Source organism: Podarcis liolepis (genome assembly GCF_965112155.1).
Source record: "Podarcis liolepis genome assembly, chromosome: 1".
Taxonomy (NCBI): Eukaryota; Metazoa; Chordata; class Lepidosauria; order Squamata; family Lacertidae; genus Podarcis; species Podarcis liolepis.
This window is the reverse complement of record NC_139554.1, coordinates 21,139,110-21,154,266: the sequence shown is the minus strand read 5'-3', so window position 1 is coordinate 21,154,266 and position 15,157 is coordinate 21,139,110. Positions and strand designations below refer to the sequence as shown.

The 15,157-nt window shown below is 47.2% G+C and overlaps 1 protein-coding gene across 1 annotated transcript in view; it reads right to left on the bottom strand.

Moving 5' to 3' along the window:
* The window catches only part of LOC310710875 (alpha-1-antitrypsin-like), a gene marked incomplete at its 5' end in the record, with an annotated part of 70,368 nt that extends 56,499 nt beyond the window's left edge, over positions 1-13,869 (bottom strand). Inside the window, 3 exons of the mRNA XM_083512134.1 lie at positions 11,625-11,695; positions 12,790-12,923; positions 13,866-13,869. Of these exons, the coding sequence (XP_083368260.1) occupies positions 11,625-11,695; positions 12,790-12,923; positions 13,866-13,869 (209 nt within the window). The remainder of the gene's footprint in view (positions 1-11,624; positions 11,696-12,789; positions 12,924-13,865) is intronic.
* Positions 13,870-15,157: the final 1,288 nt, after the last annotated feature.

Here is a 15,157-nt window from a genome sequence, read left to right as displayed (position 1 = left end):
ATAATCCTCCTATCCTCATTCCAAGAATCATTTCCCAGTGCTTCCCCCACCATCAAAACACAAACAAGGAAATAAACACACAAAGACACACAAAGAAAAAAACCCCACAAACAAAAATGCACACAAGCACTAAGCCGCTTTGAAGCCTCGATCTGTGGAAACAGTCTTTTCATTGGAGTGCCCACCTTCCGTCCCTGCATGGTATGGGGTTTGGTTAGTTGCCTATTTGGGGGCTGAGGAGGAATATTTTGCTTCATGATTCCTTTCCCCCCCTCTACAGAACTTCATATGTTTTGGAATAATTGGTTAGGCTGCAGTTGCATTTTATTAATTGGCTGTTAGTCAGGGCAGGAAAGACAACTCAAGAGACAGTGGGGCAGATAACCGAGGCAGTACTGGGTGAAGGGAAAACTTGATCCATCTTGAGGACTGGAGAAATACCAACTAAAGAACAATGGCAAGAGAAGTTGATGAACTATGCAGAACTGGCAAAAATGACAGATAGACTAAGAGAAAAAGACAACAGAGACTTCGAAAAAGATTGGGAACCATTCATATTATATTTGCAGAAACAAAGAAAGTCAGTAGGCTTGATGGCAGGATTTAAATAAACATTCATATTATTAGCATTAGAAAATGTTTAGAAGATAGTGAAATTTGATGGTGTATTTCCTGTTATTTTCATGTCTTTAGGCTTGAAGTTACGTAATTAATAACTTTTTCTGTTAAGAGTCAGCGAAGTGGGTGAAAATAGAAACAAACCAGAAGCAGAAGTTGGGGGAAGCCTTGGAGGGGAGGGAGGGAGGAATATATAGTAAATGTTAAGAATTTGAGATGTATGTAATGAATGAAAAAGAAAAAATAATTTATTTTTTTTAAAGAAGAATGGAAACCTTGGTCCACCTTATGTGTGCTTGAGGCTTGGCATGCATGTGAGGTGAGCACCAAGCCCACTGGGCGACTGGGTGCTTCTCAAGTCACATGGCCAAGGTGCTTGGAATGAGGAGGAAGAATTCCTTCCAAACCTTTGTTCCAAGGCCACAAGCGCTGCCTGTAAATATGCACAGAAGAATGGAGGGACTGGGTTCTGCCTGTCTTAAAGAACTTCCAGGCTGGAATGTCTTTTGATTGGCTGCTTTATTTTAATTTTCTCCACAACACTGGGTTCTGATTCGTCTTTCAGATGTGTTGGAACTTAGTGCAGCATTTCCCTAACCCAAGCAAAATTCTCACATGCAATGCAATTTAGTCTGTGTGCATGCAGTTGCCACCAGTAAAGGTCCCAGAATAATTCATAGACTCATAGAATGGTAGAGTTAGAAGGGGCATCTAGGCCAACCCCCTGCAATACAGGAATCTCAACTAAAACATCCATGACAGGTGGCCATCCAACCTCTGCTTAAGATGCTCCAAGGAAGTCCATTCCAGTATAATATCCAGATCAAGGGAGGTCCTTTTGAGGCTTTTAAGCAGAGGTTGGATGGCCGTCAATCATGGAGGCTTTGGCTGAGATTCCTGCATTGCAGGGGGTTGGACTAGATGACCCTAGGGCTCCCTTACAACTCTACAGTTCTACAATTCTACGACCCTCCTTGTTTTTATGATTGCAGGTAGTTTTCAAACTATTTTTAATGTTGTGTTTCAATGTTGTAACTCACCCTGGGACCTTAGAGTGAAGAATGGGAACTAAGTAACTAACAAAATAAATAAAATTATTCTGAATGGGTCATCTCTGAGTGGTACTAACACTGCCTACGACCCTATGTACTTGGTTACTATGGCAAGGAGGCAAAGAGTCTCCTGATAAGGAATGATCAGGCACAGTCTCCTTGCTACAGAGACTGCAAGAGAAGGTGGAAAGGTCCAGGGGCTGATTCTTAATGCTTCGAAGTAAATTTGTCAGTTACTTTTAAAAGCCTGATCTCATACCATAAAATACCCAAGGCATGATATTTACACACGTACTTTGGTAATCTTCAGGCCTCTACTGCCAGTAATTCCAGATAGATCAGCATTGTTGCTAAACACATCAATAATGCCCAGCCTAGACAGCACCTTCTTGAGATTATAGGATGCAGACATGGAGAATTTTGGAAGGAACAGATGAATTTCTTTCCTAAACGAGAATCAGAACATTAAATCATCAGCGATGAAGAGTTTTATAACATTCAGCAATAAACTGCATTTGCAGTGTCAGACCTTCATACCCTTAAATAGAGGGATTTTACAGTTTTAAAATAGATGCCTTCGTTCCAAACTCTAATAAATACTAACTACTACAGAGGCATTTAGAAACAGCAGAGAAAAGCCTTACCCCCTTTTTAAAGATGTTCTCCATTTGGACAAAGTTTCCTCCCCCATAGCATCCTCCACTTCCTTCACTTTGCCTTCATCAGGCAGAATGAACCAGGCAGCAGCACCGCCTTTGTGAGGAAGTTCAACTACCCAGCATGACAGAGCTTCATCGCGGAAATATCTGTAACGCTCCGTTTTTTCCATCATGTCAACTTTCACAGTTTTTCCTTCGTCAATAAAAAAATCTTGTTTATGGGTGAATATAGGGTTAAAGGGATATTTCCAGTCATCTAAGATGAAAAAGAAGTATAATAATAATAATAATAATAATAATAATAATAATAATAATAATTTATTAATACCCCGCCCATCTGGCTGAGTTTCCCCAGCCACTCTGAGCAGCTTCCAACCGCATATTAAAAACAATAAAGAGGCAGACATTAAAAATGTCCCTAAACAGGGCCGCATTCGGTTGCCTTTTAAAAGTAAAATAGATGTTTATTGCCTTGACATCTGCTGGGAGCTCATTCCACAGGGCAGGTGCCACTACCAAGAAGGCCCTCTGTCTGGTTCTCTGTAACCTCACTTCTCGCAATGAGGGAACTGCCAGAAGCCCCCGGCGCTGGACCTCAGTGTCCGGGCTGAACGATGGGGGTGGAGACGCTCTTTCAGGTATACAGGACCGAGGCTGTTTAGGGGGCTTTAAAGGTCAGCACCAACATTTGAATTGTGCTCGGAGACGTACTGGGAGCCAATGTAGGTCTTTCAAGACTGGTGTTATGTGGTCTTGGCGGCAACTCCCAGTCACCAGTCTAGCTGCCGCATTCTGGATTAGTTGTAATTTCCAAGTCACCTTCAAGCCGCATGTAGAGGGCAGTAGTCCAAGTGGGAGATAACTAGAGCATGCACCACTCTGGCAAGACAGTCTGCGGGCAGGTAAGGTCTCAGCCTGCGTACCAGATGGAGCTGGTAAACAGCTGCCCTGGACACAGAATTAACCTGCGCCTCCATGGACAGATGGGAGTCCAAAATGACTCCTAGGCTGCGCACCTGGTCCTTCAGGGGCACAGTTACCCCAAGGAGGATCAGAGTGTCCTCCACACCAGCCCGCCCCCTGTCCCCCAAGAACAGTACTTCTGTCTTGTCAGGATTCAACCTCAATCCATAAGCTGCCATCCATCCTCCCACCCCCTGCAGATACTCACACAGGACCTTCACTGTCTTCACTGGTTCTGATTTACCAGAGTGGTAGAGCTGGGTATCATCCGCATATTGATGAACACCCAACCCAAACCCCCTGATGTTCTCTCCCAGCGGCTGCATGTAGATGTTAAAAAGCATGGGGGAGAGGACAGACCCCTGAGGCACCCCACAAGTGAGAGCCCAAAGGTCTGAACACTCATCCCCCCCCCACTTTCTGGACCCATGTCCAGAAGAACCCAGGAGAAAGGCGTCAAACCACTGTATAATAATAATAATAATAATAAATTTTATTTATATCCCGCCCTCCCCAGCCGAGCCGGGCTCAGGGCGGCTAACAACAGTCAAATAACAATCAAATAATAACACATTCTAAAAATATTTCATTATAAAAATTAGTTAAAATCAAATTGATGGCAACCGATTAAACAAAATTCTGTGCAGGTTGCCAGAGGAGGGAGTCAGGCTGCGCCCTGACCAAAAGCTTGGCGGAACAACTCTGTCTTGCAGGCCCTGCGGAAAGATGTCAGATCCCGCAGGGCCCTAGTCTCTTGTGACAGAGCATTCCACCAGGTTGGAGCTGCAGCCGAGAAGGCCCTGGCTCTAGTTGAGGCCAGCCTAACCTCTCTGAGGCCTGGGACCTTGAGGGTGTTATTATTTGTAGACCGTAGGTTTCTCTGTGGGGCATACCAGGAGAGGCGGTCCCGTAGGTACGAGGGTCCTAGGCCGTATAGGGCTTTAAAGGTTAAAACCAGCACCTTAAACCTGATCCTGTACTCCACCGGGAGCCAGTGCAGCTGGTATAGCACCGGATGAATGTGATCCCGCAGTGAAGACCCCGTAAGGAGTCTCGCTGCGGCATTCTGCACCCGCTGGAGTTTCTGGGTCAGTCTCAAGGGCAGCCCCACGTAAAGCGAGTTACAATAATCCAGTCTGGAGGTGACCGTCGCATGGATCACAGTGGCTAGGTCAGGGCGAGAGAGATAAGGGGCCAACTGCTTAGCTTGGCGGAGATGGAAAAATGCCGCCTTTGTTATAGCTGTAATCTGCGCCTCCATAGAAAGGGAGGTATCGAAGATTACACCCAAACTCTTGTTGGGGGTTAACAGTACCCCCAACTCCTAGCCCCTCAAGACGGTCCAGAAGGATGTTAGGGTTGATGGTATCAAAAGCCGCTGAGAGATCCAGCAGAACTGGATCAGAACTGGATCAGCTGCCTGCTAGAGAATGAACCTTCAACTATGGGTATGAAAGCAGTCTGTTGAATCAGGAGAGTGCAGACAAAGGAGAAGGATTGCCAAGGGTAAGTCAACCTGCTATTGATGTATCAGAAGACAGCAAGAAATGGGAAGAGTGGGGTCCTGCAGGCCAAAACATGGACTGAGTCAAATGGAACTGCTTCCTGTGTGGTTTAGAAGCATCCAGGGTCAAGGATCTTGATGTTGCTGGACTTCACCACCATCAGTATCAGCCAGCATGGCCAATCGGTGGGAGATGCAGCCCAAGAACATCTGGAATCCTTCAGGTTAGCCACTTCAGCCTCAACACCTGTCTTTCTCTAATTCTGCATTAAATGCTGTATGTTTTAGAACATTCAACTAAATTGTTGGTTTCACTGTAGAAATGCTTTTGTTTTGAAGGGATAACTTATTCCTTCCAGTTTTAGCAGATTGAACAATACAAAGCATTAAATATTTGTAACTTATCTTTCTTTAACATACCTTTGAAGTAGATATAGTTCACAAGAACCATGAGGGTTTTTGGATCTAAGCCTTCAACTGCTTTAGTAATTTTCCCATGGGTTTTCTTTGCCACGTAAGCATTTATCTGCTCTTCAGCCTCTGAGGATTGTTCAAAGTTAAAGCTCTCTGTTTTGTACAAACTTTTGACATCCTCTGAAAACTTAGGAAGAATTTGGTGTGACTGTTTTATCCACATGGCATTTCCTATGTCCATCTTAGCTCCAGGACTGTTCAGCATCTGAATGAGCTGTTCAAATTCTTTATGGACCTTGCTTGTGTCAATTGATGTCAATCCAAGTCCTTCGTAAATTTGATTTTGGGTGTTGGATTTAGCACCCATGCCGATCATTGAAAACGCCATGGAGATACTCAGAGGAGAGAAGAAGATGTTTTTGCCACCCTGGAGTGAAGCTACTTGTCTGGAGAATTTAAATGCAAAGTCAGCAATGCTGGAAGCTAGCTTTTCTTGAGTTGGATCTTTATCTCCATGACCATTGTGGGCTTGAAGGACAACCAGTAACAAGGAGAAATGGATGGCGAGTTTCATTGCAATCTGAGATTTCCTAAACACACAGACACACACAAAACACCAGCATATATTAGAAGAAGAAGAGGAAGAGTTTGGATTTGATATCCCGCCTTTCACTCCCTTTAAGGAGTCTCAAAGCAGCTAACATTCTCCTTTCCCTTCCTCCCCCACAACAAACACTCTGTGAGGTGAGTGGGGCTGAGAGACTTCAAAGAAGTGTGACTAGCCCAAGGTCACCCAGCAGCTGCATGTGGAGGAGCGGAGACGTGTACCCGGTGTGATGGGATGATGAGCTGCTTGTGCGTAAAATCGTAGTCCCTCAGAGTTTGTGCAACTCCACAAACCTCTGTCTGTGACAGAGCTCCTCAGACATGTCTGCTCTAGTCACTTGCAGATTCCAACAGTGGTTGTTTTCGGAAGCGCTTCCAGCATAAAAGCTCCTTAACGGAAACACGTCTTTGGGACTCGCGGCGTGACAGCTTCCGGCGAGGAATGGGTCTCCCTATGGGAGCTTCAGACACCTCCCCACTGTTCTCGCTGGACGTGTCCCTGAGCCCTCCCTCTTGCTCGCTTTCCCTCAGAGATCCACCTCTCACGCTGCTAGTTCCTGCTTTAGCTGCTGAGTCTCTCTCAGCCTCCGTGAGACTTTCCTCCAGAGACTCACCTCTCCCCCTGCTGGTCCCTGCTTCCGCTGCTGAGTCCCTCCCAGCCTCCGTGAGCCCTTTCCCCACCTGTTCCTCCGATGGCAGTTCCCTGACACCCGGTTTCCCAGATTACGAGACTACCGCTCTTAACCACTACACCACACTGGCTCTCTTTAGCACACATTAGCACTCTTCTATGGAAACCTACTCAAAGGAATTCTTTTTGTTCTAAGGTAACATTTATTGGGAATGTGTCATTCTCATTTGTTGACTGTGGCCTAGTTGTACGTTCTGAGTTGTACGTTCTGCCAGGATTTGGATCCCAGCAGACATTGGGAGCTTACAGTGCCCTTATTGGTCAGATCAAATTATTTGATCAAATGATTCAGTAAATGGGGATTACTTATTGTCCTTTCACACATCTGCATAACTTGCTTTGACTGCCTGGGGCTTCCTGTCGCTCATCATCCTTGCCAGTGATGCTGCCCAACATCCTCAGCAGGCTTGCCTTGCATTCTCCCTTCCCCAGCACTAATGAAAGGTGCCCTAGTTTGGGGAGTGTCCTGAGCTGCTTCAGCCACTCAGGCAGGGGGTATACAGCCTCACCAGGGCCTAGTGCTCCTAGAACAGCAGCCTTTGAGAGTCAGAAACTTCTGCAAGGGGGGCAAGTGGCCTGACGTTAACCTGTACGTCTCCCCATTCACACTCATTCAGCTAGCTTTCACTGCCCCTTATGGATGGTGAATTATCAACAAACATTTCACAGATCGTTTGTATACATACCTGGGTTTTCCCCAAAACGTCCTGCTTATTACTTTGGCACTTGCTCCTTTGAGCTGAGATGTTTGCTCTTCCTTCTTGCTTGTAGAGTAAGCTCTCTTCTCCCTAGGTTGCCTTCCATTTATGACCCTGGCTTCCTTCTACCTGCTGCTGCAGCAGCCAATTGGGTAAGGACACCTACCTGGTTTGTATCTGATGCTGCGCCAGCCGATAAGATCACGACTTCATGGTTTGAAAAACACAAATATGTGGTGGTTCAGCAACTCAACTGCATCCAGTTCCAATGAGCTGTAGTTAAACAGTGGGATTTAGGAAAACCTAGCCCCCAGAGTATGGGGAGTTTCGCCAGCGAAGTTCAAAGTGAATTGTCATTGAGTAGGGATTAAAGGGAGATGTCCTTCATTTCATCACTCCGGAGATTGCAAAAACCATGAACTAAAGTGTGATTTAACTCAGTGTAAAACCAACTGTAAAGTAGATGGATTTCTAAAGCTTTCATGGGGAAACACATGGTGACACAAGTGGGAAAATGTGATGTGGAGGTGCTATGATGATACTCCTTAACTTAAAGAAAACAAAGAAAACAAATGAGATTATTGTGGAGTTTAGAAAATGTAAATTGAATATTCAGCAACTTATTATTGAGGGGAAGTGTGTGGAACAGGTTTTGGTGTTTTGATTTCTGGGAATGGAGTTGAGAGATGACCAACCTGGGGAGGAAACATCAAAGACTTGGTGGAGAGAGCACAGCAGAGGTTATATTTTATGAGAATCCTCTGGAAAAATAATCTCTCAAAGGACCTGTTGATGGAATTTTACCATTGTACTGTTGAGAGTGTATTAACTTATGGTCTGTGTGTGTGGTTGGGGAGCTTCATGGTCGGGGAAAAACAATGTTGTCCAGGGTTGTAAAGACTGTGGAGAAAATAATTGGGTGCACTCTTCCCACCTTGGATCAAATCTATGCATCCAGGTGCCATAAGAAAGCTGCAGAGATAGTGCAGGATAGTGCGCACTCCAGAAATGATCTCTTTCAGCTTCTGCCTTTTGGAAGAAAGTACAGGGTTATAAAGACTAGGACTAGCTGCCTGAAAAACAGTTTCTATCCAAATGTGATTTTGGTTTTAAACGTCGTGTAAGGTAGCCTTTATGTGAGTATATTGTATCCAGTTATGGGGTATCAGCATTTTAGGGGCTAACCAGGCTGGGATAGCAGGCTTGTGGGTTTTTGAATGTCTGATGTAGATTTTTTCATTGTTCTGTAGGGGACAATGACAGTAAAGATTATCGTATCGTATCATATTGTATTTGAGGGTTCCACAGCTTTTCTCTCTCTCATATGACACTCCTGAGGAATGAAAGAGGGAAATGTTTAAGGAAGAAGAGTACAGACCACTCCTGCCATCAACAATGGCCACTCTGTCTAAAAGTGATGACGATTGACCTACATGAAAATATCACATAGTGAATTGATTTGAGCAGAACATTCTACTATCAGGTTCTCTCAGTGACTGGCAGCAATAATGTTTTGTTTTTCTTTCCCGTTCTGTTTACTGGAGGATAAAAGCACCACCCTGATTCAGCATTTGTCAAGATGTGGCTTTAACCAAACTGAAATCAGTAAGCAGGAAGTACATTAAGATTTCCATCATTTCCTCCTGAAAACCAGGAGAGCCTTATTCACAGATGAACACGCTCTTCTAAGAAATTCATGAATTATGCCAAATGTTTTTAAACATCAAGCCGACATTCTCCCTGCTCACATTTAGAATTGTGCAGAAACTGAGGTTCATTTGAAGAGCTACATTGAGAGGAAAACAGATTTAAACAGATGTATACTAAGGTCCCAATCTACATACATATATGATGGAAGTTCCTATATTAAATATATGTTTTAATGTACCACGTAGAAAAGGACACTTGATGTTGATTGCAACACCTAGTACCATGAGTACACATAGTACCTGAGGAATGGAAAGGGGAGCTGTTTGAGTACAATAAAATGGGAGAAAAATGGACATATTAAATTTCCCAATGCCCTCTCTTGCCTCCTCCACAGCTCTGCCAAATTTTTCCTTAATAGAGAAACAGCACTATTGCACTAGAACAGGCATATCCAACTTCAAATTGGCTGCCATCTACGCAGTATAAAAAATTGGCAGTGATCTACCCATTGTCATTGGAGGGAGGAGGAGCATGCAAAAGGTGTGTGTGTGTGTGTGTGTGTGTGTGGAAGGAGGTGGCTAACTGGACATGGGAGGGGGGAGTTTAAGGGGTGGGGAAGGAGGCAAAAGTTATTGCTCTGAGGAGCCAGTCAGCTTCTCTCTCTCCCTTCCCAGAGCCTTGCAGAGCCAGGTAGAGGCCCAGGCCAGGTAGATAATGTGGCCCACTTTTTTTTTTTTTACCCTGGGGTAACTGAAGTCTTATAAATAAGTATATAAATAATTTTCACAAAAGTTATGCTGACAAATAATTTTATTTCAAGGCTTGACCCATATCTGCATATAAAGACAAAATGGAGAACAAGATAAATATGCTGACCGAGGCCCCCTTTGGAATCGGAGGCCCGGCCCAAGTGGCCGATATGCCCCCCCCCCCGTCTGAGCCTGCCCCTCCCCAAGCCAGCCCTTTCTCTCTCTCCTGCTAAAGCAGTTCTCTGTATCCCCCAAGCCATCCCCCCACTCCCCTTAAGCAGCTCTCTCCCCCACCAGCCACCCCCCCCACAAAGCAACTCTCTCTCTCTCCCAAGCCAGCCCTTTCTCTCTCCCCACCTCCCTGTCAAAGGGAGCTGCCCAGCTAATCCGGATCTGGATCCCTCCCCCTCTCCATTCTCCCACCACCACCACCACCAAAGGGAGCCGCACAGCTGATACCGACCCCAATAGTGCCTGCACTCCCTGCCTCCCTGCCTCCTTCCTCTTCCTCCCCGTCAAAGGGAGCCACATAGACGATGTGGATCCTGATAGTGCCTTCCCTCCTTGTCAAAGGGGGCCGTGTAGCTGATCCTGATCCCTCCTTCCCTCCCTGTCGAAAGGAGCCTTCCCACGCTGCTTCTCCTCGCGCCTCCCTCTGTCTCTGGCAGCCCATTCCCCAATCGGGAAAGCCTCACTAAGCCCACATCCCCTCTTCCAGCAGCACTGTGCAAAAATTTGGCAGAGCTGTGGAGGAGGCAAGAGAGGGCATTGGGAAATTTAATATGTCCGTTTTCTCCCATTTTATTGTACTCAAACAGCTCCCCTTTCCATTCCTCAGGTACTACCGTCTTTCCCTGAAAGTAGGACATCCCCCGAAAATAAGACCTACTTCCAGTTTTGCCACTCGCTGTAATATAAGGCATCCCCCCGAAAATAAGACCTCTCCGATATTAAGGCCTCCCCCGAACATAAGGCCTCCCCGGAATATAAGGCCCCCGAAGCTACCATAAGGCATCTGACTCCTCTGACCGTAGCAGCGGGCGGCGCTGCACAGCTCACTGATTTGCGTGTTGAGTTCCACAGTTCCACCCCCCAAATAATTACACACTTCACACTTAATTTTTGTTTAAGGTTTTTGGCATAATTTTGGCCACAACTTTATTCAAAATACAAAAAATTGTGAGTGGTTGCTTAGGCATTGGTTATGACTATCTGTCCTGGCCCTCAAGGACAGGGCTGGTCCTTCCGGACTCCACCGGAAGCCAGCGTGGGAAACACGTATTGGATGAGAAGGGAGACCGGGAAACAAGTCCTCGCTTCTCACCCACATGTTCCGGTGGGGCTTGCACGGCCCAAGTCCGGCTCCACGGACAAGGACAAAAGAATGGCAAGCCCCTGGATTCCTTTAACGGAATTCCCTTTCCGCATCATTTGGAGGGGTAGGCACTTACCCCTCCAAGCACCCATTAACCAAATGCCTAACCGCCATGGAGCCTCCAGCTCACCGCCAAACCACTCACAGCCCCAGCCAAGACCTCAGCTTGGCAACCACCGCACCTAACCAAGCCTCATTCCCTGAAGCTGAAAGGTGCACACCATCATCTCGGAAAAAGGATGGCATCTTAAAAAGAATCGCGGGGTGAGAAATAACCTCTCCACCCAGCTCCTCAATCCTGCGCTTTGCAGCAAAATTGATGCGTTTCCTGGCCCTTTCAATGGCGACTGGGCAACGACTGCCCCTCCACACACATCTTTGCAAAAGCTGGGACCAAAATAGCTTAGCTGAAGGCACCATTGCCCGCAATGTCCCCAGGTCAGTCCAAATTGCAGCACGTAGGGAAAAACAGTCCATAGCAACCAGGTCATTCTCTCCCAGCTGTATTACGATAGCCGATGGCGGCCCCTCGCGAAGCAACTGGCTCCGGATCCGCGGCAGGAGCTCCGACCATCGCATACCTCGTCTGGAAAGCCAAGACAGCTGAACATGCGGAGGAAGGCCAAGACCTGGACCCACACCAACCTGACGTGCTGCGACACCGGCCCAATGGATGATGCTGTGCCCCACCATCCACACTCGGACAGGCGCCGGACCTGGAAACATAATCAAACAGAATAACCACATTAGCGAACATAACCTCTGAAAGCATTTGATTTCCAACGGCCCAGATCCTTTATCCTGGCAGCTGACAATCCCCAATGAGCTGCCATTGTGGCAGCCCCAATTCTAAATGAATGAGGGGCAAAATCCCTTGCTGCGCCACCACAAGCCAGAATTGCCTTACGCATCACTTTAGTGAATTGCTGCCTTGACAGTGGCAACCCATCCTCATGCCTGAGCAGAGGCCCATCCCCTCGGATGCGCACCTCCAGGTACTTGCTCATATCTTTTACAGGGCAAGGGCCTGCAACTCCCGTAGCGGGGAGACGAATCAGGGCGCCCCTACCTCTCTGATCAGTCTTAGAATGCCGAACTGTGATCCTCAATTCAGTAGGGGCTAACTGCACGTCTTGGAGGAAAAGACCCCAAGAATGACCATCCCTATGATCTTCCACGACCATTTCACCCACTCTTAAAGCGCCAAAAAAGGCGATGGAGAAGGCAGCCGAGAATAGGCGAGCCTCATACTTTGACCAGCACACCACCCGCAGCTTTTTCCGCATACTGCTCAGCATGTCAAAAGATATGGGGTGCCTTTTAACTGGGCGGGGAGGACAAAGCCTACCCCAACCTTCAAGGGCCTTGCGAACAATGTACTTAGCACAAGGATCTGTATCAAAAAATATTTTACAGAAGAATGCAATAGCAGCTGCTTGCATCTTAATTGTCTTAGCTGCCCGCCCCAAATGAAATAAGTGTGCCAGATATCTTAACACTTGCGAAGAAGTGGGTGGGGCCCCCCGCATTACGCTGGCAGACTGGCGCATAAATGTTAAAAAATCGTCCCAGACTTTTTTATAGGAACGCAAGGTGGAGGGGGAAACCGATGCCGCTACTCCCTGCAAAACTAATCGCTGCCAAGGTTCCAGAGATGATCCGGGAAATATTCCGGAAGAATCCGTGCCTCTGGAACCAGAAGTCTGAACCGCTCCATCTGAAAATGGGACAGAGCATCAGCGATGTCATTAGAGACCCCCGGAATAAAACGTGCAGAAAAAACTATATTACAACGCAAACAGTGCAGTACGAAAGCACGCAGAAGGGCAGACACCCGCGGAGAACGTGACGACAGCTTGGCCAGCACCGTCACCACCGCCTGATTGTCAGTCCAGAAGCAGACACGGCGGTTCCTGAACTCCTCGACCCACAAATGCACTGCCACTGCAATGGGAAAAAACTCGAGAAAAGTTAGGTCCCGCGTAATCTCACCTCCCCTCCACTCAGACGGCCAACGTTTAGCACACCATCGGCCCTTCCAATAGAGACCAAAGCCCAGGGAACCTGCAGCATCAGAATGAACCTGGAAGTCATTATGCAAATTCAACGTATCTTGCCATAATGACACTCCGTTGAATTCCTCTAGAAATTCTAACCACATGGACAGATCGGCCCTCACTTCACTAGAAAGGCGCACCCTATGATGTGGAGCCTTCAAACCTGAAGTGAGTCGAGCCAAACGGGAACAGAAAGGGCGCCCAGGGGCCACTACTCTGCAAGCGAAATTCAGGTGTCCTAACAGCGACTGTAGTTGCTTAAGAGACACTTTCTTCGAAGGGAGCAATTCCTCTATAACCTTTTTCAAAGCCACCAGCTTGTCAACCGGCAAACTAGAGGTTTGAGCAACCGTATCCAGCAGGATACCCAGGTAAGTAAGCTGAGTGGAGGGACCCTCGGTCTTATCAGCAGCAAGCGGAACCCCGAGTTCCTGCGTGATATCAGCAAACGCCTGCAGTAGCAGCAAACAGTCGCCTGTACCATCAGCCCCGGCCAATAAAAAATCATCCAAATAATGAGTGACTCCGCCCTTTCCTGTCTTGTACTTAAGAGCCCATTCCAAAAAAGTGCTAAAAGATTCAAAAGCGGCACATGCAATTGAACATCCCATAGGCATAGCTTTGTCGAAATAATAGCTGCCCTCATACTTAAAACCCAGCAACCAAAAATCCTTTGGGTGAATTGGCAAAAGGCGAAAAGCCGATTCGATGTCGCACTTTGCCAATAAAGCAGCATGTCCGAATTTCCGAATCATCTTGATCGCCTGATCAAGAGAAGCGTACTTTACAGAACAAAGCTCTGGAGGAATAACGTCATTGACTGACGTACCCATGGGATGTGACAAATTATGGATTAACCGAAATTCACCAGGGGCCTTTTTTGGGACAATACCCAAAGGGGATATATGCAAATTATGAAAGGGGGGGTCGCTAAAAGGGCCAGCCATGCGCTGCATGGTCACCTCTTTTTCTATCTTCTTGCGAGCAACCTGAGGTAGCTCACGAACTGATTTCTGGTTAATAGGATTCCGTGCCACGGGAGACATGGCTACTGGAATCCGAAAACCAAACGAAAACCCATCACTCAAATAACGCGCAGCCTCCCTATTGGGATAGAATTGCAGCCAGCTTTGCAGGACTGGCAGCCGAACGGGCGTACAAGCCAGGGAAGTTAACACCTTATTTTCCTGTCCCTGAGGTTGAAGCAGAGGGGGTTGCTTTGGGGGTTTGCTGAGAACCCCCTTTCCCTCCACGAAAGGGCCGCCTGCCAGAATAACAAGAAGAAGCAGGGTGCAAACCGTTGCACCTATCACACATGTGAGCAAATTTGCACCCCTGGCGCTGGCAAGAACCCTTGTTAAAATCCCAGCATGTTAGGCGACGTGCGGTTTTAAAGGTCCCTGGCCTCATTTTCTGCTGTTCTGGCACCTTTTTATCAATGAGCGGAGCCACATAAGTGGTCCACACATCAAGATCTTTACGGTCCCATCGGGCCGAGGGAATCCTAGCCGCCCTACGCCTGAAATTCTCATCGTATTTGATCGCAGCTTTTTCACCCGCTTTGGTGAAAGCAGAGCGAACAATAGATAAGTAAACAAGTAAATGAAGAGATCTCCGTGGATACGCCGCCATGACCACTCCAGCAAAGACTTGGAAACAATCGAGCCAACGCTCGAAAGTCTTGTCTGCACTGGGCATGCCAGTGCGCCTCCTTGAGGAGCTCACCCTCTCCTGGTCCTCAGAAGGAGGAGCCAGCTTAAAAATCTCAATGTAACGGCCATTCAAAATCCTAGCTCGCAACTTAGTTGACAGATGTGAACCTGGGATGACGTCCCTGGCGGAATTGGTAGAGATCTTAACGTCGGGGACTAAAACGCCGTCCTTACATTCCTGTACTGCCCCATACCTAGCCCGATGCGTGTTGGCCCGACGTTGCCAAGCCCACCTCGGAAGCCCCGAGGCCGCCTCGCCAAAGCCCCAGTAAAGCTCGATAGAACTATCTGCCTCACCGTCAGAACTAGAGGAAGACGTACTGGTATAAGAGGATGACGAGTCGTCCCTCCTCCGTTTTGCGTGCCTCCGCGAAGATCTCCTGCGGCGACGATTACCACCTGATGACCT